This window comes from Euleptes europaea, chromosome 7, assembly GCF_029931775.1.
Source record: "Euleptes europaea isolate rEulEur1 chromosome 7, rEulEur1.hap1, whole genome shotgun sequence".
In the NCBI taxonomy this organism is placed as follows: Eukaryota; Metazoa; Chordata; class Lepidosauria; order Squamata; family Sphaerodactylidae; genus Euleptes; species Euleptes europaea.
The window spans coordinates 115,156-142,049 of NC_079318.1; the positions used below are offsets into that span (position 1 = coordinate 115,156).

At 42.6% G+C, this 26,894-nt stretch overlaps 1 protein-coding gene across 3 annotated transcripts in view; it reads right to left on the minus strand.

Moving 5' to 3' along the window:
* The window catches only part of HBS1L (HBS1 like translational GTPase), a 108,712-nt gene that overhangs the window by 63,753 nt on the left and 18,065 nt on the right, over window positions 1-26,894 (minus strand). Inside the window, exon 6 of one of the 3 annotated variants that reach the window (XM_056852864.1) lies at window positions 20,242-20,264. The exons of the other annotated variants lie outside the window; for them this stretch is intronic. Coding sequence (XP_056708842.1) covers window positions 20,242-20,264 — 23 coding nt within the window. The remainder of the gene's footprint in view (window positions 1-20,241; window positions 20,265-26,894) is intronic. 3 annotated transcript variants of the gene reach the window in all.

Consider the following 26,894-nt stretch of genomic DNA (forward strand, 5'->3'; position numbering starts at 1 on the left):
TGCTCCCATTGCTGGCTCAGTTTCCTCCACTGCAGGCGTGGCCTTCCCCCATAGCCAGCACAGCTGGACCCAGCCCAGTACGACTTCTGCCACAGCCCCCTTCAACCAGTCAAGGTTAGTAGGTGGGCATAGGAGAGAAGGCAGGAGCTGCCTCCTCCCCCACTACAAAGCAGCAGGGAGGACAAAGGGAGGAGGAAGTACAAGCGGGAGTCACCATTGCTGCGCCCCCCCCCCACAGTTGCTGTTGGGATCCCTTCTCACCCACCTGTCCTGCCATCACCTTTGCCACCCTCCCCAGACTTTCACAACTGCTCCTGATCACCAATGAGGCGACAGCAATGGAGTAAAGTAGGTGAAAAAGCTCCTTCTCACACACTCACTTATGAGTCTGGGCAGCCAGCAGCTGAGGGGAAAATTTGGGATGGGTAGCACAATCCACATTTTGTTGTGGATTCCCACTTGTAACATACCTTTCCTTTCCTTTCATCCCTTAGAAGCTCCTTGATCAATTGATCTTGAGCAGCATATATCTAGTGTTGGAGGGATATAAGGACTGAAACAAATCTTGCCACTGACAGTGTAGCCTTGGGGTCCCTATCGCTTAGTAAAAAAGGCATTATGTCAGTCACAGAGGCATTGGATATGTATGTTAAAAGGGGGGAAATATAGTGCAATCGAAGTTCCTCATAAAAGCGGCATTCCAAAAGGGCATGAGCTAATGAGTCAACAGAGCCAGAAGAGCAAGGGCAGATCCTGTCTATGGTATATTCAGAATTCTGCCCTGCATTACTATAGAAGAGTTAGCATTCAATATAGCCAAGCAAAAAGCTCTACAAAGACGAGGAGTTGTCAGATAATATGTATAGGCAGGCAGACCACGTGGAGGGGGTATTCCGAAGAACTGGGATGAAGAGACGCGACGAGCACGAAAAGTAGTGCTGTTATAATCAAGCTCTTTAACGAGCTTTTTAATTTTGGTAAAAGCTTCAGTTTTCCCAAGATCTAATAACATATCCTGCGAGAAGCCCAACAACAACAGTTTCTCATCTAAGATTTTTTGCCATGAGGATTTAAAACGGTCATGCTTCAGAGAAGCTAGGAACCCCTCAGTGCTAAAGAACAGTTTAAGGTTCAAGTGACATTTGGCCAAACTTGGAACGAAGAGTAACGCCAGCAACACATCGAGGGGCATTTAGGAGTTTTCGTAAGAACTGAAGCAGTGGATGATCTATAGATTCATTGATGACTGTTATCCAGATGGCAACACCAAAGAGGATAATTGGGGTAATTTTCAGATTAAAAACCTGAATAGCCCCTGGAATATATTTGCCACCTTTGTGTGAAAAAAGTTGACAATAGCACCAACCCCAGGTTTAATTTTGTTGGACACTGCTTTTTGATGGGCATTCCAATTTAGGTTATGGGAAAAAAGAATGCCAAGGTAAACAAACTTCTTGACTTGGTCAACCTCAAAGCCATCTAATATCCAGCGAAAAAGAGGCATTTTTCTCCTCTTAGTGAAGATCATAATCTTAGATTTATGATGGTTTATTTTAAGACCTTCCCTAGAGCAGTACTCAGAAAAAGTTTGCAAAGATCTTTTCAAACCAATTCTTGTGCGGGACAGGAGAACTGAATCGTCAGCATAGAGTAGAATTGGGGTGGGATGACTTGCAAGCTTTGGGGGGTGGCAAAACTCTGAGAAATTGGTTGCCATATCATTCAGGTATAGATTAAACAAGAGAGGAGCAAGGAGGCAACCTTGTCTAACTCCCTTGACCAGTTCAAAGGGCTCGGTTAGTTCTCTTGTAACATACCACTGAAAACACTTAACTGATCAATGTTATCATGTTTAACATGATATCCAAACATGTTGCTAGCCCCATTATGACTGACTGTATGAGACAATTTTGGTCCAAATAATACATTTTATAGTAAAGAAAAGAGTGTATTTTTAAATTTTATTTCTTCATACCCCTCAGCTGGAAAAAACTATGACAGATACTGTAAAGCAGTATAGTGTACACAAGTTTGCTGTTCTCCCTCTCTTTAGTATACCATGTATTTGCAACTTTACTTGCAGAAAAATAGAGAATATGTATTTTGAATGTCATAAATATTGTTAAATTCCACATCTGTTTTAAAAATTCAACCACTTTCTACCATATTTGGGGCTTTGCAGGTCTCATAGCCCATTCCTAAAGAGGGGGTGGATGCGGCGGGAGCAGCACAGCTATGGTGCCTCCACAGAGGCTTCCCAGCCACCAAAAGAAAAATAAAACAAGTTAAAATGTAAAATGGGGAAAATGCCCCCATAGAAAACAGCAAGGCTATGCCACCAAAAAAGGTGGCATAGCACTGCTGCAACTGGAGGGGGCGTTCCCAAGGCAAAAAGGGATAGGATGCTGCCTAAAGACAGCACCGCCCCCTGGAACGCCTCCCAAGACAACAGGGTGGGGACCTGCACTGCTGGAACGCTGCCAGGAGGCAGCGCCGGCAGCTGAGCTCCATGCAACAGCATGGCGTCCCGAGGCTGGTGTGAATGCCCCCCATGACAGCGTAAGTGCCCTTTATCCAGGGATAAATGGGCCCTTATGCCGGCTCCTATGCTGATTCAGACTCCCCCCTTTAGGACTGCACTCAAAGTCCTAATAATAAAATCGATTTCATTACTAAAGTTTGGAGCTTTAGAATACAGTAATCTATTCTGACACACTAAAGAAAAACAAAATTCTAAACAAATACCCCTGTTATGTAGGAAAAATTATTCACTTACTCTTGATTACAAATAAAGGGGATTTTTGCAAGCCCTGATCAGTTTATTTACCTCTAAAACCATTTTCATTTATTTAGCCACGTAAAATTCTGTTCAAGCCAAAAAACTCCTGTACATTTCAATAAACTTTTTTAAAAAAATCAAGCCAACCAGAACAACAAAACAAATAACGGCACAAACCCGAGCAAAACAAGTCTAACCAACCGAATAAATAACAAACACTGGTGCCCTAACACTAATAACGAAGGTGGCAGCAGGTGACCTCATGGGAGAGAACAATCTAAAAGGCATAGTGCCACAACTGAAAAAGCTCGATCCCTGATTATCCCGCTTCACTTCAGAACATGGAAAAACCTGAAGAGTCTCTTCCGAAACTAATCTTAATGAACTGGCAGCTTCACATGTGGGCAGGTGTGTTTCTTCAGATTCCCAGAGGCTCCAGATCTTTCAGGGCTTTATACAGAGTCAGCAATTTGAATTGCACCAGCAACACCTGGGCACAGCCAGCTCCACATACTTCACCACCCACAGTGGCCATGCCAACTCCTCCTCTTCAAGCTTGGGAGGCCAGCAGAAGTGGGCACATTCCCTCCTGTGCCATTCTTGCTAGCTTCAAGATAAAACCCAGGTGGCAGAGTGTACTTTGTCTTTTTCTTTACTACTGTAATTAGAAGATACCACCTCTGACACCTTCAGTCAAACTCAGCAAAGTAACTAAAAGATCCAAACGTGCCCTCTGAATATGATCAGAGGAAGAAGAACATGGGAGCGATGTTTAAAAGCCTTCATTCCTAGCCAGCTTGGGCCATTCCCATCCCCTTACCTACAACTGTAACTGGAGGGACTTAGCACTTTAGCAAGTGCTGCATTATGCTCCTAATTGTTTGCAAAGAAACCAGAGACAATATTTTACAATTATAGAGGGAGGTAGAAAGGGAGGAAGGATAATGGCCAGCCAAGGAAGCAGTAGGCCAAACAAGCCAGGGAGCAGAGGGCAAAAATGCCACTCCTATAATCATGGCACCCCAAGCAGCCATTTGTGCCATGAACCAAGCCTGACACCAGGAAGTCAATGTACTTCTTACAACACAGGGTAATATGTTCATTGTGGTGTGTCCCTATCAATAATCTTGTAACAGATTTCTGGATAACCTGAAGTTTGAGAGGTCCTCAAAGGCAGCCCCATATAGAATGCATTATGGTAATCCAAAAATGATTAGAGGAGGGATAGCTGTAGCAGTCATTCCTGTCTAAGATGAGGCATGGCTAGTATACTCCTGAATAGGGTAAAAAGTGCTTTGAGCCAGATAGACCACTTGAGTATCCAAATGTAAGGCCAGATCAAAGAGTTGTGTGTTATCAAGTCACAGCTGACTTATGACAACCCCTTCTGGTTTTCAGTGCAAGAGACTTCAGAGGTGGTTTGCCATTGCCTGCCTGTGTGTGGGCTGAGAGAGTTCTTAGAGAACTGTGACTGGCCGAAGGTCACCCAGCAGGCTTCACGTGGAGGAGCTGGCAATCGAACCCAGTTCTCCAGATTAGTGTCCGCCACTCTTAACTACACCATGCTGGCTCTCAATCAAATACCTGATCTTTACGGGAAGTGCCATCCTGTGTAGAACAGACCACAATCCACCACACTGGCACCTTTATAGTGTGAAACTTTAGCTTGAAATGCAATGTTGAAAAAAAAGATAACCCATGTAGTTGAAGGGATCATTTCAATCCCTTTTGTTAGATACTATGACAGCTAAACTACTGAATATGTGAAACAATATGCTCACAGAATTGAGCTTCAACCGGATCTTGCAAGGTGTTAATTGCTGTTGAAACCCTCATATTTTCTCAAGGAAACACACGAAAAGACATTGTGCATCCACATCAATGACACGTTTCACAATTAATGTATAGCTAAATGGCAGCTTCTTAGGTTCTCTTCTGCTTGCAAATGTATTGGAAACTGAGCAGGGTTTACCTTGAAAGATCTTAAGTGTGGGTTAATATCTATGCCAGCATGTTGCATAGCTGATTTATGCTTTTGTATAATAAAAGCATTATTTATATTAATCTGAAATTATTTCCAAAATCATACAGCTGACACAGTATTTGAAAGCTAAACCACAAGAAGATTAAAATGTTTGCACACCCTTTCAGGTTGAAGGAGAGGAATTCAAAATGAAATGTTATGCTGATGTAGCGGAAACCGGGGTTCTCTCTGTCACACTGATGATGTAGTACTGTCCATTCTTAATCCTCAAGAATCAATGGGTCATTTAATGGAACAAATAGAAAAGTTTGGAAAATATTCAGGCTATAAAATTAACAAACTCAAGACAAAAAATAATCTTAAAGCACCTTCTGAGGCAAGAAGATGTGATGGGACTAATCACAAGATTTAAGGGACTAATTACAAGATTTAAGGTAACAGATGAACTAATAAAATACTTGGGAATAAAAATATCATGACAAAACAACACTGTTTAAAGATAACTACAAAGCAACATGGGAAAAACTGAAAAGGACTTGGCGAGATGGTCAAAAGTAAAACTTTTGTGGCAGGGAAGGATCTCAACAATCAAAATGAATGTATTGCCTAAGCTTAACTTTTTATTTCAAATGTTGCTAATTCAACTGGAAGAAAAGACTTTGAAATGTTGGCAACTACAACTAAATAAACTTGTGTGGCAAGAAACCGAGGATCAGATTCAAATCATTACAGGATGAAAAAACTAGAGGCAGCTTGGCTTAACTGAATCTGAAATTATATTATCAGGTGGCCAATCTAATGTGGATCGCAGACTGGATTAAAAACCCAGAAGCAAGTTTAATAAGCTAGAGAAAGATGACTGGAAAGGATTACATTATCATTTCGATACCACAAGAAATGCAACATATAATCAAAGGCAGCTTAATAGGTTTATGGATGACAAATAAAAGGAGGCCCTGCCCTCTACACCATCACCATTAACGTCTCCACTAGAAGTGTGTAACGACCATACAGAAACGAAACCCAATGATTATATGCTATATAAGGATATGATCAACACATGTGGAAGAATTAAAAGATGGGAAACAATGACAGAGGAGAATAAAAAAAATAAAATGGCTCGCATATTGTCAACTGGTTTCAAGATTAAGAAAAGACTGCCTAGCAGAGGGTAAAATGAGAGAAATGACAGAATTTGAAAGCTTGATTATGAAAAACAAGGTTTCTCTCCTGGGCAAGATACACAAATTGTTACTCAAATACAATACTGAATCTGAACAAGTTAAACCAGGGGTGTCAAACATGCGGCTCGCAGGCCGGATCCGGCCCCCGGAGGGCTTTTCTCCAGCCCATGGAGCTGAGGCAGCTAGTCCCCCTTTCCCCCTTCCCTTGACGTTTTCTGAGCTTCCCGGAGCAGGGAAGCCTTCCCTTTCCCTGCCCCAGGGCGCACGGGCCACCCGCTACAGCTCCCCGCGCCAGCTGGGAAGCTTTCCCCTTTCCTTTCTGGACTTCCCAAGCCCAGCCATGATCCTTCCCCCCTCCCTTTTTGTCTTTCTCTTACTCTCTTTCATTCTCTTTTTCTTTCTCTCTTCTTTCTTTCTCTTTATCACTCTTTCTCTCTTTTCTCCTGTCCCTGTCTCTTTTCTTTCTTTCCTTCTTTTCGTCCTTCTTTCTCTCCCTCCTTCCCTTCTTTCCCTCCCTCTCTTTCCTTCTTTCTTTTCTTCCCTCCCTCTTCTTTATTTATGTATACATGGCCCGACCAAGTGACATTTATGTCATACCTAGCCCTCCTAACAAATGAGTTCGACACCCCTGAGTTAAACCATGTATGGTAAAATGGATGCAGAACTTTGGAGAAGAGATGATGATGCGACAATGGGAACAGTTATGGACCAAAGTGATTAAATTTTCGGGCAGTCAAGCTTTGAGACAAAATTAGTATAAAATGTTTTCTAATTGGTATATTACACCAAATGATATCCGGAAGATGAATAAGAATGTATCCGGACATTGTTGGGAATGTACGGAGATAGATGGAACTTTCTTTCATACATTGTGGTCATGTAAGGAGATTTTAAAAAGTTCTGACATGAAGTACACAATAAAATTCAAAAAATCTTAAAAGTTAATTTTGCATTGGATCCTAAAACTATGTTGTTAGGAATTTAACATCGGCTATTGGGAAGTCCACAGAAGAATTGTTTAGATACACAATCACGGCTGTAAGAGTGGTGATTGCCACAAAGTGGAAGGCAGAAGATTGTTCAGACAGAGAAGAATAGAAAAACAAGTTAGCACAGTATGCAGTGATGGCCAAGTTGACAAACTATGTAAATAAAAAATCCAGTGAAGAGTTCCAAAAAAATGGGAAACTATATTATGTATACATCTCGTTAATTTTGTATAATTATAAATTAAAATGCTTAACTTTAATGCTATGTTGGAAAACCATATAATAGAATCTAGCAAATATAAACAAGTTCATATAAGATCATATAGTAGCTAGAAAGATTTTATAATAGTCAGTTTTATTATCCAAGTTTAAAGTACTTATACAATGAGACTGAAAGATTGAGTAAAAGTAGTAAATTCAATGATATAAAGCAATAGCATATCAGAGGGAAGGCAGTAAGAGGGTAACAAAACTATATATTCACCTAGTCAAAGCTTGTTTTTGTATACTTTAGATTTTGTGCATGTATTGTGTTGTCTGTGTTTCTTTTTGTTATGTATTTTATGTTTCTTTGTATTTTTAGTTATGAAATAAAAACTTAATTAAAAAATGTTTGCACAACCAAGAAAGCCCTGAAGACCTCCATACGAAGTTGTCAGAAGCTGAGATAACTCCTCAGTATTACCTTCAAAAATCTGCCCTAAAAATACACAAGATCATGTAGATAGGTGTAGATAGATGTTCCAGCAGGTTACTTCGGTTGATGGCATCACTGCCACCAAATGATACAGGAGAATTAACATGGTAGTACTCTACCCATATCTTCCCCATATAATTGTCCATCACAGCTGTTTTAATGCCAAACCCAGGCTTGAACCCAGAGAGAAATTGATTCAGCCTCATCCAAATGTACTTAAGAGTACTCCTACCACCATCTGCCCCGAATGGGGAGACTTGTGAATGGCTGATACATAAAACTTCCCCTTTACCTCGTTCTCTTCAGAAGCAATCTAATGACTTTTTCTTTCAAGACAACCAGGTCCACCAGTCTTTCAAGAAGGCATTCATGAACACCTGACCCAGCTCATCACTCTTCTCCAGCTAGATATATCAAAGTGGGTAGCGTGTTAGGCTGTCTGCAGTAGTAGAAAAGAGCAAGAGTCCAGTAGCACCTTAAAGACTAACAAAAATATTTTCTGGCAGGGTATGAGCTTTCGTGAGCCACAGCTCACTTCTTCAGATATTTGAAGAAATGAGCTGTGGCTCACGAAAGCTCATACCCTGCCAGAAAATATTTTTGTTAGTCTTTAAGGTGCTACTGGACTCTTGCTCTTTTTTACTACCAGCTAGATATAATCAGCTAAGGCCAACACTAAGCAGACAAGTGGTAGGCCAGACTTCTTCAAACAATCTCTCTTCACGCGTATTCCATAACTGAAATGTTATACAAGCAAGTGACAGCCAGGAGCTCTGGCAACATATGAATTGTTAACTTTCAATACTGGTGCAGAGGTTAGAGCAGATACAAAAACGTACAAAAATCTGCATCCAGCAGATCCTTTCTTTAAAGTAGTTCCACCTGATAGCTACAAGGAGATGCAATGACATCGGAAAAGTAACTTTTCCTCTGCTGCCATCTGAGCTGCAGAGTGAGCGTTAGTTTATATTCAGTTACATTTGGCTTCTGATTCCTCCACTGGTGCTCTACCATCCTTGCTGCTTTACCACCCCAAGTTTCTCTGTATATTGGAGAGCTGAATGAGCTCTACTCCATGATAAGAACACCTACAGATAATTGTATCAACTGCTTAAGTCACCTTCCTATTCCACAGGACTGACAGAAAACAAAGTTGTACTTACCTGTAACTGTTGTTTGTCAAGTTGTTGTCAGGGCTTTGGTCTGTTCTCGCTTCCCAGGGATTCTATAATGTTTGGGCTTTCGGTTTAGCCGGGCCAAGCACCTGGGATGTGTTGAGTCTTCAGCCGTGGGAATCCTTATCTTCGGGTTGCCTGGCAACGCCAGGCCGGGATCCCAGAAGAACTGCTTTTAGTCTAGTAACTTTCCTAGAAAAGTATTGCCTGCTTTGCTACGCTAATAAGCGGTCATGTCTTTAGTCTATGCCTGCTAGTCTTTGAATAAAGCGTTTTTACTTCAGACCACACCTGTCTGAGTCCTTTGCAAAGAGCTAGAGGTGGATATTTGTTCTTGACATTAAGCAGGCAATCTTCTCTCGTAACCATGAGTGACAAGGAAGACTCCTGGAAACCAGACGAGGAAGAACCTGACAAAATCGTCTCGACTAAACCGAGCACGGACTGAAAGAAGCCCGACGGGGTAGGGATGGTTCCGCGGAAGCCGCTTGAGGGGCTGCTGCCGAAGCAACCAGACGTTCGCCCAAAGATTCTCCTTAGGTCTCCCAAACCGTGGAATCCTTCGCATTTGACCACCTGACACCAGCATGGAGCGGGGTCGGTATGGCTGGAAGGGGACTGGGTAACCTTCCCCTTCTCGGACTCTCACCTCGACCCTCGGTTGGGGAGTGTCAGAGGCCAAGGGGACTGGGGTGCCGAAGTGCGCCAAACGCAGCGTTGGCATGCAAGGGATGAGGACTACTCCAGTCTCCAACAACAAAACCAGGACCTTGCGGAGCAGTTGGAGGGCTTGCGAGCTGTGGTTTGGGGTCGTGGCAAGAGTTGGAGGAGTAGTGGCAGGTGCACCCCCCGGACGACGCCCCGAGGCCTCCTGACCTGGCACAGCCGGCACCACCTCAGCTGCCACTGCAGCAGTCACTTTCGCCGCCACGGCTGGTGCCGTTTCCGCCGCCTCTGCCCTCGCCAGCTTTTTGACGGGACTTGAGGGCGACGTTTGACGGCTCCAGGGTAAAGCTGCCTTATTTTTTGATCCAAGTGGACGGTTTCATGAGGGAGCAGGAAGTTACGTTCCCCTCCGAAGAGAGCTGTGTACGCTATGTGGGGTCGTTGTTGGAAGGAGAGGCGGCCAGCTGGATGGTCCAGCTTTATGATCTCAGGTCCCGGGCATTGCTGACCTTAAATGATTTTATGCATGCGCTCTGACGGAGATTTGAAGATCCACATCAGAGCGAAAGGGCAAACGGAACTACAAAAAGCAGGCTAACAAACATCGATCCCCGGGGTGGGAATTGAAGGTGGGGGACAAGGTGTATCTGTCTACCAAGAACTTTCGTTCACCCCGTCCTTGTAAAACCTCAGTGACAAGTATGTGGGATTTTTTAGGATTACTCGACTGATTAACAAGGTTACCACGGAATTGATCTCCCAAAATCCTTAACGGGGATCCATCCTGTTTTCCATGTCAGCCTGCTGAAGAAATACGTTGCTGCTCCTGAATGGCACCCAGAGCCTGCTCCAGCATCCCGTTTTAATCCAGGGAGAACATTTTGAAATTTCCAAGATTCTAGACTCTCGAGTTTGTAAAGGAATCCTGTATTATCTGGTGCAGTGGAAACATTTGGGTCCTGGGCACAATGAGTGGGTTGCAGAACATCATGTGGCCGCCTCACGTTTAATGTGGTCATTCCATGCAGCCTACCCCGGCAAGCCTTGACCTTTGGTGGGGGAAGGGGGGCCTTAAGGGGAGCAGAATGTCAGGGCCTTGGTCTGTTCTCGTTTCCCAGGGATTCTATAATGTTTGGGCTTTCGGTTTAGCCGGGCCAAGCACCTGGGATGTGTTGAGTCTTCAGCCGTGGGAATCCTTATCTTCAGGTTGCCTGGCAACGCCGGGCCGGGATCCAAGAAGAACTGCTTTTAGTCTAGTAACTTTCCTAGAAAAGTATTGCCTGCTTTGCTACACTAATAAGCGGTTATGTTTTTAGTCTATGCTTGCTAGTCTGAATAAAGCGTTTTTACTTCAGACCACACCTGTCTGAGTGAGTCCTTTGCAAAGAGCTGGAGGTGGACATCTATTCTTGACAGTTGTCTTCTGTGAAGGCACACATTGGGACTGTGCTTGCGCAGGCCTACCACAGAAAGGATTATACAGCTTCTTAATACTAGAATAGGGGGCGTGGCTCCACTGTGCCTGAGTGTCTTTTCCCACCTGATGACACCATGTAGTGGATCAGCACCCCCTTACCTCAGTTCTTTTACTTTGCTCGACGAAGAAGCTCCACACTGCAAACAAAAACACTGCAAACAAAAAACAAACAATAGTGAAAGCTCTCCATGGGGAAGGAGGGTTGGATGTGTACCTGCACAGAAGACAATTTGACGAACAACAGTTACAGGTAAGTACAACTTTGTTTTCGTCTACGGTCTTCTGTGTAGTCCCACATTGGGAGACTGCATAGCTATTTACTCGGAGGTGGGCCATGAGTTCTCAACCAAACAGTGACTGTAGGACTGCCCTTCCTACTGAAGCATTGCTATGGGCGTCGATGTCAATGGCATAATGATTTACAAACGTCTCAGGCGAGGTCCAAGTAGCTGCTCTACAAATCTCCTGGAGTGAGACCCTCTTCTTGAAGGCAGTCGATGCTGACTGTGCCCTTGTAGAATGCACCCTCAAAGATGGAGGGCATCTTCTCCCAGCTTCCTTGTAGCACAATCGGATAGTGCACACGAGCTACCTGGACAGAGATTGTGAGGAAGCAGACTGGCCCTTCTTAGGCCCAGAAAAACAAATAAACAAGGAACTGGACCTCTGAAAACTCTTGGTACGATTGAGGTAATACAATAAAGCCTCTCTAAATCCAATGTGTGTAGTGCCTTTTCTGAATCCTACTGAGAAACGGTGAAAAACTCTGGCAATGAAAGATCTTGTCCCAAATGAAACACTGAAATAACCTTAGGTCTGAACTCACAACTGGGACGTAACACCACTTTAGAAGTGAAGAACTGTATGAAGGGGCTATGGCATTTCAATGCTGTCAAGTCACCCACCCTGCAGGCTGAGATAACGGCGACTAAAAAACAAACCTTTAGCAAAAGGTTAGTCAAAGATACCAAACTAAGTGGGTCAAAAGGGGGTGACATCAATTGCACTAAAACCAGGGATAACGACCACTGAGATGTAGGGAGATGTACTGTTGGAAACATATTACCCAAACCCTTCATAAACAACTTCGAAGTTTGATGTGAGAATAAAGATATTCAGTCAACACACACATGAAAAGCAGAAAGGGTGGCTAAATGTACCTTAATAGAAGCAACACATAAACCTTCCTTTTTTAAACTCAACAAATATTCTAACACCAAAGGGAGAGGACACAAAGTAGGACATCCTCTAGCATGAACCCATTTAGAGAAACGCTCCCATTTCAGTGCATAGTTAGTGCGTGTAGAAGACTTCTTGGCGTTCAAAATCACCTCCAAAACCTGATCAGACAGGTTCACTTTGGACGATTCAGCAACCACGCCATAAGATGCAGCTTTTCCGGCTGTTGATGAAGAGTCACTCATACTTGTAGCAGGTCCAGTTCCCTCGGCAAGTGGATCATGCTGCCATTGGCCAACCTCAGCTCTGAGAACCATACCTGCCGATTCCAAAACGGTGTTATTAGGATGCAAAACGTAGAATAGGAAGAAATATGTGCTAAAACCCTGGGAGTCAGTGGGAAAGGAGAGAAAGCTTAAAAAAATGTACCCTCCCATGGAATAAGGAAAGCATCCCCCAAAGAGAGGGGATCATGGCCAGCTCTAGAACAAAAATAAGGCACCTTAGAATTCTGAGAAGTAGCAAAAAGGTCAAAAGTAGGGAATCCCCTCCTGCGGAACACTGGTACCATTTGTTCCCACTTAAGTGACCATTTATGGTGAGGACAAAACACCCTGCCCAGTGTATCTGCAACGGAGTTCTTTACCCCGGTTGTATGCATGGCCTGAAGGGACACGCTGTATTGAAGAGCCCAATTCCAAATTCCTTGCACTTCTCTGCAAAGGGCAAGGGAGACCGTCCCTCCCTGCCTGTTCAGGTAAAACATAACGGTAGTATTGCCTGTCTGAATCAATACTGCCTATCTGAATCAATACGGCCTTGTTGCGTAGCATGTCTGTGAAAAACATAAGAGCATAACAAATAGCTCTAAGTTCTAGTAGATTAACGTGCAAAGAAGATTCATACTGACTCCACATGATCTGTGTAAGATAACCATTAGAGTGAGCATCTCAACCAAGGAGGGAGGCATCAGATGTAACCACTATGTCAGGGGCGAATGTACCAAAACTCATGCCCTTAGCTAAGTTGGAGCCTTTTGTCTACCTACCCAGAGTACGAACAATAGATCTAGGGATAAACAATCAAGTCTCTTGGGACTGGGTCATAGGGTTGAATTTCCTAACAAACCAGTTCTGCAAAGGTCTCATGTGTAGCCTGGCATAAGGGAGAACTGCTATTGTGGATGTCAATTGACCCAACAAGGCGTGAACCTGTAATGCAGATTTGTATCTGTTCCTTTGAAAACTCAGAGACATCCCCTGGATCTTTGTAGCACGATCCGGAGGTAAGAAAGCCTTACCCACCATTGACCTTAATGAGATGCCCACAAACTGAGCGGATTGGGAAGGAATCAAATTAGATTTCTTAAAATTGACCATCAGAACCAAATCAGAGACTTCCGGTCGGACGATCCCCTCGCAGACAGCGTTGAAGACGCTCTCCTGCTGCCAGCTGCCACAGGGCGATTAACCTCCCCTGGGAAAATCTGGCAAGCGGCACCCCTCGGAGTAAGAGGGGATGCGGAGTCGGGAGCCGGTGGCGGACCCGTCATATGAGCGATTGCCGCCTAGAAACCAGCGGCGGTCGCTCTGACGGGGCTCCGCTGAAGAGCCGGAGCCATCTTAAAGAGACAGCAGGAGAGAGCGAGGTGGGAGCCGATTTTCTTTATAACTTTTTTTGAAAAACTTCACTTGGATTTTTAAAGTTACAAATTGGGGTGTGTGGCATTGTTGGTTTCTAAATAAAAACTCTGAACCATCTACAATTCTGTTACGTTTTATTTTTCTGACTTTTGGCTTTTTGCCAGTTGTGTGACGCATTTTAAAATGTTTTTGGCAAGAGTTAGATCTTCAAAACAAATGAAAGACTTGGGAATCAATTAAGTGACATGACTCAAAATATATGAGATGTCATAGTGATTGTATTCGCCAAATTGAAATCATCTGAAACGTAATGATTTAAAAGAAACCTTCTCCCCCCCCCCACTTCAACCTTGTGGAATACAATTGCTGGAGGTTTTGCTTTCAGCTTTTTTTAGCCTACTGATGGGAGACAAAGAGAAGCATGCAAAAGACATTCTTAAAGATACAAAGCTGGTTGTGCAGTCTTCTCTTCGAAGGGCCTCTGTAACTCAAGTTACAACTAAAACAACTTCTCCAGTGGCATCAACATCTGTCACTGCTAAGATGCTTCCAAAGTCTAAACCAGAAGTGACATTGACCTCTGTATTTGAATTACTTACTAAGACTCATCAAGATGTTACAGAAATGAAGCAGGAGTTATCCCAGAACACAATTACTACATCTCAAAATTCGGCTGCAATTGCTTCTTTGCAGGATACAATCACATCGCTGACTGTCAGGCAAGATAAGGTTGAAACCAAGCTTAAGAAAAATGCACAGGAAACCAAAGAAATTAAGAAGAAGGTGGATACCCTTGAGATGTCAATAGCAGCTTCAACTGACAGAGAACAAACACATTTAGACCAAATGGCGATGATGGAGCTTAAGATAAAAGAATCCTTGATACGCATTCGTGGTTTGAGAGAAAAAGTGGAAGACCGGGATCTACGTGGGTATCTGACAGTTCTTTTGGCTGATTTTTTACAAGAATATGGAGAAGTGATTGAAGGAATGATTGTGACAGCATACAGGATAAACTCTGCATATGCAACCAGGAACAAAGTACCAAGGGATTGCCTGCTTCAACTGTTTTCAAGAAGTCACCGAGATTTGATACTTAATCAACACTTCAAGACACCGCTCAAAGTTGGAGAAGAGCCTTTGAGATTGATGAAGGAAATACCTGCAAGGTTACTGTTGAAAAGGAAAGATTATAGGGAGATTGCTCAACGTTTGAGACTTAGTGGTATCCAGTTTAGATGGGAATTTCCGCACGGAATCTCTTTCATCTTTAAATCAAAGAGGTTCAAGTTCACAGATGTGGATAAGGCTGCTCAGTTTCTACGTAGATATGATGCGGAATTGGTTAAACCTATTAAACCAACCAAACAAGATCAAACCAGAGAATTTACAGAGGAAGAAAAGGCATCTGAAGCATCAGGAGGTGGAGAATTACCTATAGATCCACCAGAGGACTCTCTAAGTGATGATCCTGAAGGCTGAACTAATTAACAAGGGGGGGAGGAAGGGAGGCCGTGGGAAATAGGGATTTTTAATTTGTTTAGTGGAAGAATATGGGATCTAACTGAATTTTGATATGTTACAGGTTTTATCTTGGAATGTTAATGGATTGAATTCGCCTAACAAAAGAAGCAAAATATTTCACCAACTACAAAAGGTTAAAGCTAATGTTATTTGCTTACAGGAAACGCACATACTTCCAAAAGATATATTTAGATTGAAACAAGCAAGGTTGGGTACACTTTTTACAGCATGTAATGAAAGCAGAAAAACTAATGGAATAGCTATGTTTGTACCTGCTTTGTTAGAACCGAAAGTTATGTATCAAGATATTGAGGGAAGAATTTTAATGGTGGAAATAATATGTGGCTTCCAGAAGATAATGCTTGTGGGTCTATATGCGCCTAATGTAAACCAAAAAATATTTTTTGACAAATTGTCAACATTGCTAGCTGAATATGCTACAGAGAAAATGATATGGATGGGGGATTTTAATGGTGTTATGGCACCTAAATTAGAAATAAATTTAGAACAGGAAAGGATTAAACCAGTGATGTTGAAATGGATGCGAGATTTGGGGCATAATATAGATCTGGAAATATGGGAAAAGTTATGGAAAAAAGAGTTTAAGTTTACCATCTCAAATGAAATAAGAGAAAATTTATATAAAATGTTTTATAGATGGTATATAACTCCAGTATTATTAAGCAAAATGAAAAAAGATGGTAAGGCCTCTTGTTGGAAGTGTGGTACGGATATAGGTACATTTATGCATGTTTGGTGGTTTTGTAAAAAAATTAGGAGGTTTTGGAGATTAGTTTTGAATGAAACAAATAATTTGATTAAGTCCAAAATTAAGCGAGATCCCGCTTTTTGTTTATTGGGTATTACAAAACAAGATTTAGATCTAGGTGACAGAGTCATATGTCAATATAGTTTTGCTGCGGCAAGAATCACAATTGCTAAAAAATGGAAGCAAATAAATAAACCTTCAATTAAAGAGTGGAGAGAAAAACTATGGTTGTATATGCGGATGGCCAAACTTACAGCTTTTTCACATGATAAAGATATGGAGGATTTTAAATCTATATGGTCAAAGCGCCGCATATTGGGATAAATCGGCAAAAACGGATTTTGAAACTGTACTTAACGAATTGTAGTATTATGTGATTCTTAATTAACTATAAGATGAGAATTTTTTTTTTTTATGTAGTGTCATAACACCCCAACGGAAGTCCAATGGTGATGGGCACTGAGGTGGGGGCTGGGACTCAGGGCACTATGGAGATATATATTAAGAGAATGTATCTTTTAATTATTAGATAATTAGTGCTCTTTGTATTTCTGTTTGGTTGTTTTGTTTGTATTTTATGTTTTTTTTCTTTTTTGTATGTTTTATTAAAAATTTAATAAAAAATTTATATATATAAAAAAAAGAACCAAATCAGAGATGCATCGGAGAACCATACTACAATGCTCCCAAAGTTCTTCCAGTAACCAACCGATTGTCAGGATAGGGGGAAAGAGTGCATTCCTTCTCACGTAAAAAAGCCACAACCACTGCCATGCACTTAGTGAAGACATGTGATGCTGTGGATAAGCCAAAAGGAAGCACCGCATGCTGGAAAACTTTCCCACCTGCTGAGAACCTCAGGAACTTTCAGTGAGCCTTATGAATTGAAATGTGGAAATAAGCATCTTTTAAGTTGACAACAATATACCACCAATTCAACTGCAACATACTTTGTACAGTGAGCATACGGAACTTCTTTGTTATCAGAAACTTGTTTAACTGTCTTAAATCTAAAATGGGGCATAAGCCACCATCCTGTTTGGCAACAACAAACAACCGTGAGTAGAACCCCCTTGTGGTTAGAGCAGTGTCAACCAGCTCAACTGCTCCCTTCTGTACCAACTCAGACAGGGCTTGGTCTAAGTCAGTGGATGGAGGTAAGCCACAACCTGTGAAAGAAGAGGTCATAGGAGGTCTACACTTAAATTCTAAACAATAACCTTCTTTTACAACCTCTAAAACCCAAGCATCAGACATTATGCCTTCCCAGGCAGTAACAAACGGGGCTAAACGATCCCCAAACTTTACGTTAGAGTAAAGTCAAAAGGTGGGCTTTTGCCCCTGTCCCTTAGGACACTGAGAGTGAGGATCTGAAGCACAAGGTTTGTGGTACCTTCTCCTGTTTTGAGGCTGGAAGTGTTGATAAGGATGCTGAGGCCCAAAATAAGAACGAAAGTTCTGATTCGGTCTCTGATATCTCTGCTGTTGGAAACAATCCCTATGTGAGCACTTGTCCCGTGATAATCCCATAAACAACATCCACAGACGAATAGTCCAAAAGAGAGTTGATTTATTTGGAAGATCTACAGGTTTACAGCAGCAAACAGTTAGATTGGCACTAATGGGGATTAGAAGCTTGGTGCAGGGCCTATATGAAAGAGTACTGGTCATATCAAGATAGCAATGGAAGTCATGGCAACCCCCCTCCCATCGAGGGTGAATTCCCACGGGCTTCAAAGGCAGACTAGGAATCTGGCGGTTGGCAAAGCTGTCCTTGAACAGCACCTGGTGAAACCAAAACAATCTCAGTCAGGCAGCTTCAGCGTAGAACAGGCCTGACCCTAGGGGGGAATCTTTGTCTCTGAAAAGGCACAGGGAAAGAAGGGGCAGTGACCCTCATGAATCTTGCTGCCTGCTTCTCTTTCTTTAACTGGCCCAGAGTGTCGTTCGTAGTGGCAGAGAAAAGTCCTTTCCCATCAAATGGTAGGTCTTCGATGGTGTTCCTCACATCCTGAGCTAAAGCAGTAGACCTTAACCAGACAAAACGCCTAAGGGAAATAGCTGCAGCCATGTCCTTAGCAGCCGACTCAGAAGGATGATGATGCCCCACATTAATCTGGTGTCTTGACAGTTGGGTACCTTCAGAAAGCATCACCCTAGCCAAAGCTCTTTGATCTTCAGGCAAGGCTTCCACATAGGTGGTCATCTTTTCCCAAAGAAACAGCTTGTAGGCCAACATCATCGCCTGATAATTCCTGATTCTAAAGCCCAGAGCGTCTGCTGAATATACCTCCCTACTAAGGACATCGATCTTCCTACTGTCCTTTTCAGAAGGTACAGAATGATTGCCTTGCCATTTGGGTTGAGACTCTGCCACTATCACTGAAGAAGGGGCTGGGTGAAAAAAAAGGAATTCAAAATCAGTAGGCTGAATTCTACAGAGATTGTCCACCTTCCTAGATGTAGATGGAGTCGAGGAGGGAGTCTCCCAGACTTTCTTGGCCATGTCCATACAATCTTCCAGGACAGGGAAAGCCACAGCTGTTGGTGCTTGTGCATATAAAGGAGACAAGATTTTTTTCTTTTGGTTTTGGGGTAGATGCCTTGATATCGAGCCCTAGAGCCCTAGCTGCTCGCATCATCTGATCCGAAAAATGTCCAATCTCTTCCCCGGATGGACCAGGTAGGTGATCTCCAGCCGCATTGTCTGGGCTAGGCTCAGAAACGTCTTCCATGCCCAACTCGGAATGGACTGTTTGCGCGTCCGGATCCGAGCCAGAAGGACTCATCTGCAACCCAGGTTGAGATTCCTGTGAGGTTGCCCCACTCGCTGACAGGTAGGGGGATAGGCAGGTGTGGGTCAGGTAAATGGCATCTGTTGTTGGGACGTCTGAGGGGGTCCCCACTGTGGGTACTGGGGATACTCAGACCATGGATTTTGCTGTCCTGGGCCAAACCACTGTGGTGCTCACCATGGCTGAGGCATCATCGGAACGGAAGGCTGTTGCGAAGGAACTGGCTTGGTTGGAAAAGGGGCCAAAGGAACGATCTGACACATGTTCACTGGATCTCTTGAAAAGGAAGGCTGGAATGCCTCTCGAACCTCTTCCATAAAGAAGTCAGGAATATCAACCTCTGACTCCGATGAACCCTGGCAAATCTGCGGAGAGGGTGTACGAGGAGGGGGAGGCGTATTGACATCCTCCATCAGTTCCGAAGGTAATGAGGCCAAGCCCTTTGACTCTTTGGCTGGTTTCTTATTTAGGTTTTCAGTCTTATCCCACGCTTTCTTCAGGAGCGGTTCCAAAGAGCTCCAGGATTTGTCTTTCTCTCTCGGTTCCAGAGAACACGGGTGGGCTTTGGAAGCCGAAGGCGTCGAATTCGATCGGATGGAACCGACGAATTCAGATCGCGACGCCTGGTCTCGCTCTGCCGATGACTTTGAAGCCAGCGTCTGAGAGCCTGACAAGACTTTCCCATACAGCCATGCCTTCAGGCGGGAGGCTCTATCGGCCCTGGCCTTGGGTGTGAATTGTTGACACTGCTTGCACACAAACATTATGAGACTCACCCAAGCACACTAGGCAAAGGGAGTGCTCATCTGTCTTTGTCATTTTGATCTTGCATTGTAAGCACTTTTTAAACAATGCTGACTGAGCCATGACGGCCCTTGAGAAGAAAAACAAACAACGTAGCCAAGGAGCAAAGCTGTAACACCTCCTTTCACACCAGGGGCAAAGAAAGAACTGAAGAAAGGGGGCGCAGGTCCACCAGATGGCGTCATCAGGCAGGAAAAAACACACAGGCGCAGTGGAGCCAGCGCCACCTATTCTAGTATTAAGAAGCTGTATAATCCTTTCTGTGGCAGGCCTGCGCAAGCGCGGTTCCAATGTGGGATTGCACAGAAGACCGTAGATGAACTGCTAATCATGTCATATGGTTTCCATCCCCACAAAAGATTGGTACACTATGTTTCACTAGGTGGTAATTTGCCCATTACAAAGAAATAATAGGCACATTCCCCCACCCACAGATCATAACTGCACAGCATAGGACATGGGACCAAGTGTATGGCTTGTTTTAAATATATCTCAGCACAGAATATTTTAAAAATTGAACTATTACATAAGTTCTCAAAGAAATGGGACATGGTGGTCATGGGATATTTTAATTACCCGGATATCTGTTGGAAGTCCAACTCTGCTAAAAATGCAAGGTCCAATAAATTCCTGACTTGTCTTGCTGACAACTTCCTATTCCAGAAGGTGGACAGGGAAACAAGGGGATCTGCTATCTTAGACTTGATTCTCACCAACAGGGAAGAACTGGTCGATGAGGTTAAAGTAGTGGGCACCCTGGGTAGCAGTGACCATTAATCTTGGAATTTGCAATCTTGGGGAAAGGAAAAACTGTACATAGTCAGACATATAGATTGGACTTTAGGAAAGCAAATTTTAACAAACTTAAACTCTTGCTGGGTAGGATCCCATGGTCAGAAATACTTAAGAGAAGGGAGTTCAAGAAGGGTGGGAGTTTTTAAAAAATGAAATACTGAAGGCGCAATCACAAACCATTCCTATGAGAAGGAAATTGGGTGGAGCCTAAAGAGGCCTGGGTGGCTCCATAAACAGCTTTTTAAAGATTTGAGAAATAAAAAAGACTCATTTAGGAAGTGGAAGGAGGTCCTTATAACCAAAGAGGAATATAAACAAATAACTAGTGCTTGTAGGGAGAGTGTTAGGAAAGCTAAAGCTCAGTATGAGCTTAAGCTTGCGAGAGATGCTAAACACAACAAAAAAGGGTTATTTTCCTATGTACAGAGTAAGAATAAGAACAAGGACATGATAAGCCCACTGCGGGGACCGGAAAGTGAAATTGTAACAGGAGATGAAGAGAGGGCAGAACTCCTCAATTACTACTTTTCCTCAGTCTTTTCTTGGGAGGGAAACGGTGCTCAACATGGCATAAACAGAACACATGATGAGGGGAGTTGCAGCCTAGGATTGGCATTGGGGTAGTGCACAAACACCTAGTTTCTTTAAATGAAACGAAGTCCTCAGGGCTGGATGAATTGCATCCAAGGGTACTTAAAGAACTTGTAGATGCAATTTCTGAGCCTCTGTCCATTATCTTTGAGGATTCTTGGAGAACAGGTGAGATGCCAGAAGAATGGAGGCCGGCAAATGCTGTCTCCATCTTCAAGAAGGGGAAAAAGGAGGATCCAGGTAACTACCAACCCATCAGCTTGACTTCTATACCGGGGAAACGCTTTTGAACAAATCATCAGTCAGTCAGTCCTGGAGCATTTAGAAAGGATGAGTGTGATTACTAAGAGCCAGCACGGGTTTCTCAAGAACAAGTCATGTCAAACTAATCTCCTTCTTTGAAAAAGTTACTACCTTGCTGGATCAGACATAGTTTATCTAGATTTCAGCAAGGCTTTTGTTAAGGTTCCCCATAATATTCTTGTTGACAAATTGGAAAAATGTGGTTTAGATCCTGTTTCTGTTAGGTGGATCTGTAATAGTGTGAGAGATCCCCTCTCTCTGAGTTTACTTCTCCAAATCAAATGTTCAGACGTTGATAAAGAAACAAAGGATTTATTGAAGACATCAGGAGATGAGACAGGCACAGGTAGCAAGTTGCAAGTGAGGGGCTATTCGGGTTTACAGAATATATTGACTCCAGGGCACTGGGGCACTGGGGTTCACACTTATTGTTATGGGAAGTTACAAGCTTGGCATAATACAAAACATCAGACGAGTCCCAGGAAGTCTGGTGAAGCTATCACACTTCCAAGGCCGCATCGGCCTGAGGGAGTACTGACAGGAAGAACAGCGGGGGGGAAGATACTTGGGGCAATCAGGCCTGGCGCCTGAGACCAGAAGGTGTGAACTGCTTTTACGAGTTCACTGATAACAAAGCAGGTGATGAGAAGCAGAGACACATAGACAGAGACCCTCACAAATAGGTTGACAGATCGCACCCAAAGAATGCTTGTTAATGGTTCTTCTTCCACTTGGAGAAGAGTGACTAGTGGAGTGCCTCAGGGATCTGCCCTGGGCCCTGTGTTGTTCAACATCTTTATAAATGATTTGGATGAAGGAATAGAGGGGATGCTTATTAAATTTGCAGGTGATACTAAATTGGGAGGGGTAGCAAATACAGCAGAAAGAGCCAGGATACAGGATAATCTTGACAGGCTGGAGAATCGGGCTAAAACTAATAAAATGCATTTCAACAGAGATAAATGTGAAGTTCTGCATTTAGGTAGGAAAAATCAAATGCATAAGTATAAGATGGGGGAGACTGGTCTTAGCAGTAGTGTGTGTGAACAGGATCTTGGGATCTTAGTAGACCAAACACTGAACATGAGTCAGCAGTGTGATGCGGTAGCTAAAAAACAAATGCGATCTTGGGCTGCATCAACAGAAGTATAGTGTCCAGATCACGCAAAGTAATGGTATCTCTTTACTCTGCTCTGGTTAGACCTCACCTAAAGTATTGTGTTCAGTTTTGGGCACCACAATTTAAGAAGGATGTAGACAAGCTGGAACGTTTCCAGACGAGGGCAACAAATATGTTGAGGGGTCTGGAGACCAAGTCCTATTAGGGAAAGGTTGAAAGAACTAGGTATGATTAGCCTGAAGAGGAGAAGAATGAGAGGCCATATGATAACCATCTTCATATACTTGAAGGACTGTCATATGGAGGATGGTGCCGAGTTGTTTTCTGTTGCCCCAGAAAGTCGGACCAGAACCAACGGGTTGAAATTAAATGAAAAGAGTTTCCATCTTGACATTAGGAAGAAATTTCTAACAGAGCGGTTCCTCAGTGGAACAAACTTCCTCGAGAGGTGGTAAGTGCTCCTTCCCTGGAGGTTTTTAAGCAGAGGCTAGATGGCCATCTGTCAGCAATGCTGATTCTATGACTTTGGGCAGTTCATGGCAGGGAGGGCATCTTGGCCATCTTCTGGGCATGGAGTAGGGGTCACTGGGGGTCTGTGGGGGAGGTAGTTGTCAGTTTCCTGCATTGTGCAGGGGGTTGGATTAGATGACCCTGGTGGTCCCTTCCAACTCTATGATTCTTCTATGATTCTAAGGAGAATAAGAAGAAGAGTTGATTTTTATATGCCAATTTTCTCTACCTTTTAAGGAGAATCAAACCAGCTTATAATCTCCATCCCTTCCTCTCCCCACAACAGACACCTTGTGGGGTAGGTGAGGATGAGAGCTCTAAGAGAACTGTAACTAACCCAAGGTCCCCCAGCTGGCTTCATGTCTAGGAGTGTGAAATCAACCTGGTTTACCAGATCAGTCTGCTGCTCATGTAGAGGAGTGGGGAATCAAACCTGCTCCTTGATATTAGAGTCCACCTCTCCTAACTACTATTCAGCCACATGCAGCAGCACATTCTTAATGATACACACATAAAGGAGGTCTGTCCTACCTTTTTTCAAAGCAGTGTTTGAAAATACCCTATGCTATGTTCAAGACAGAATACCACAGGGAAAAAGTATCAGGAGTGTCATTTTTTCCAGTGTAGGTGTATACAAAGAATCTCAAAAACGTATGTTTCTCACTGTTTTTCACATAAGCCACTTCCTTTCTAAAGCCCACACATAGCTGTATCAGAGAATCTGTGAATCTTCCCCAAGGGAGATTCTTTACACAGAATACTCACTCCTCCACATTACCATCCCAAGACATTTACAAACAGTTATCATGCTTCGTTCCACTTTGACTGCCAAGTTCCATTTTATAGATATTTCAAATAAAAATCATTTTTCTTCTGTAGGTCAACCAACAGTAGATAAGCAGATGAATGGGACATATGAACACTCGCTTCTGGGCACTATAATATAAAGCAGAGTGTTTGTGTGTATATATTCTGTGCTATACTAAGTGCACCATGCAACTTAAATTCTGCATCAAGAAAGCTAGATCTGATCAGTTAATGAAACTGAAGGGATCTGCACAATGTCTCTTATTTTGCATAACATGTTCTGCAGTGTTTAATATCTGCATAATTTATTTTGGCTTTATTGGTCACAGAGATGGGAAAGAAACTACATAGGAAAGATATACCAACTAGCAGAAATCTGTACTTTTTTTTTTTTACAATTCTGCGAGTATCATCTTTACCTTTCAAATCTTATATTTGCAGCTTGTAAGAGTTTTCTCTGCTCTTGCTGAACTGAAACAAGCACACAGGAATGTCTACAATATATACAGATATGAATAGCACCATTGTACTCTGATAGACATTGTTCTGAACCAGATGTTTAGAAGGGAGAGGGACGTCTTGGGAACATTTCTGCCAGCTGAACAAGATCTGGGCTTTGCTTCTGTTCCCTCCTCTGTTACAAGTATTTAAACTCAGAAGCAGCCAGAGGCACAACTTACTGGCAGGGGCCAAGAGCCCACAGCTCACCGCCTGTGGCCTTGAGTGAGTTGGATCAACAGAGCCAGGACAAGCACTGATGTTGGAGCCCTATTGCTTATTTGTTTGCACTGTGTTTTTGTAAGCCACTCTTAAGTCCCTGGTGATGAGAAAAGCAGAGCAGAAATGCTTAAATAAAGGCCTATAATAGCCGCAATTAACATTATGATCTCAATATTTTTTTAAGAAAACCTTCCCAATGGCATATACTGTAACATACTGATGTAACATTTACAATAGCCACCATTCACATAACAAACCTAAATTTACTCCTCTGATGAATATACTTTCCATATTATGGCAGCTATTCATCAGCCATTTTAGACACTACAGCAAAATGCTGAGAATTCATCATTGATATGAGCCATTTCCTATGACAATTATAGTGTACTTTAATTCTAAGACCAAATACTTAGATTTCTCATTAAACAAGCTCTTAGAATGAGGACATTTCAGTTGACATGCAGATCATGAGAGGAAGGGCAGGAAGGGATGAGTCGGTACTTGGCACTCGTGGCCCTTTCTTACATGACCAGGGTTAGGAAGGAATTTTCCTCCAGGCCAGATTGGTCAGGGATCCTGGAGGTTTTTTGGGGGGAGGGGGCATCTCCTGGGCATGGAGTAGGGGTCACTGGGGGCGTGGAGGGGTAGGTAGTTCTGAATTTACAACATTGTGAGGGGCTGGACTAGAAGACTCTGACATCATCTATGCTGACATCATCACTAGGCATGACAGAAACTTTAAGAGATAACAGCGGATGTACACAAGCAGAAATAGGTACATTGTACAAATGTATCTCCCTGATGCATGTTTATCACTTGAAAATTCTTATTTGGCTTTCAAGCAGCAGTTCAAACCATTTTCTTTGTGTTCCAGTTTGAGTTTTCCAATAAAAACCACAATTAAATTGTCAATTTGATATCAGTACTCAGATACATGCTATGAACACTCTAATAAAAGAACCAGAAGGTTTAAAGAGTGGGCACAAAGCAGAACAATATACTGTACAATGGGACTATATCTGGCCAGCGGAAAGGAAGGAAAGCACCTATTTGTTAGCTGCATTCAAGGGATAAATTACAGGAATATCCTTTCTACATCCTATGATTATTGCACCGGATAGGGGTCAATCCCTGGGAATGGGCACAATAACAAATAAGATATTATACACTGGGCTGTTTATTAGTTTTATCCCTGCAAGTTTGTACTGCACTCAACATTTCACCTCTGCAGCCACAGAAAATAATTCACCTCTAGTTTTCACCTTCAAAAGAGTACAGAGCCAGAAAGCTAAAGATTGAATTAGCTTAGCAATTTTCAACAAAAAATGAAAAATATTCTGCATGGGGTTTTTTTCTTCTTTTACCTTGTTACAGAATTCCACTGGAGCACGCAGGGTGGCCCAAGAAATGTTAACAGAAACACAATGAATCAATAATGGTTTAAATGCACTTTCACCCCAAAAAAAGTCTAGCCATCACTAGACATTATTCTCTCTTTACTTCTCATTGCTAGAACCTAGCACAGGTTCAGTTCTCTATAAAAAAATCATTGTGCCTCCAACTTGGACACAGAAGGATTTTGTCTAAAGATATGACTGCCAACAAATCATCGCTAAGGCTGAAATTTCAAAACTAAACTCTGTCACACCAAATGCGAAAGGAAATTAGAACTATTTTAGAACTTTTACCACTGCAGGCACACAATTCTATAGCCCAAATCTCTATTATATCCAAACTCTTGTTGTCAATGGAGTACCTATTACAACAAGGCAACTGTATGAGCCTCAAAGCAAAATGTAACATAATGACATGCAACAATTAATTAATCCTGAATTTTATTAAGGACATATTTCACAAAAAACAATGTAAAAGCTAGTTTTACCTTTAAAAGACTTAATTCTAGATGCAAACAAGATCAATTTAGTATACCAAAGGTGATGACTATACAATAATCTGAATCTTAGGAACACAGTATTTTGATTAATACATTTTACCCACTTCAAACGACAATCAAATTTAATTGAGACTTTAAAAAAAATTAAAAACACTATATACACGTCAAATAAAGGCTGGCTTTAATTATGTAAAGTAAGTACCAATTAACTATAAAGGTATAATCCACTTCTGATGTTCACAGGGGGAAATTTCCTCTCCTGGGCAGCCTTTGGCGTCCACACGCAGTGAAGTTTGGGGTCATTATTTATAATGCAATTCATCTGACCTACTCTTACACAGAAACTTGGCATGCAAGCTATTATTACTGCTCTAAGCCGGAATTATTTTGCAGTCAGGTGCGCTGGAGAAGAGAGGGACAGGTGAATCTTTATATGGAAACCATTTATCAGCCTCCCACACTAACCAACAGCCAGTAAGTTGCAATCTG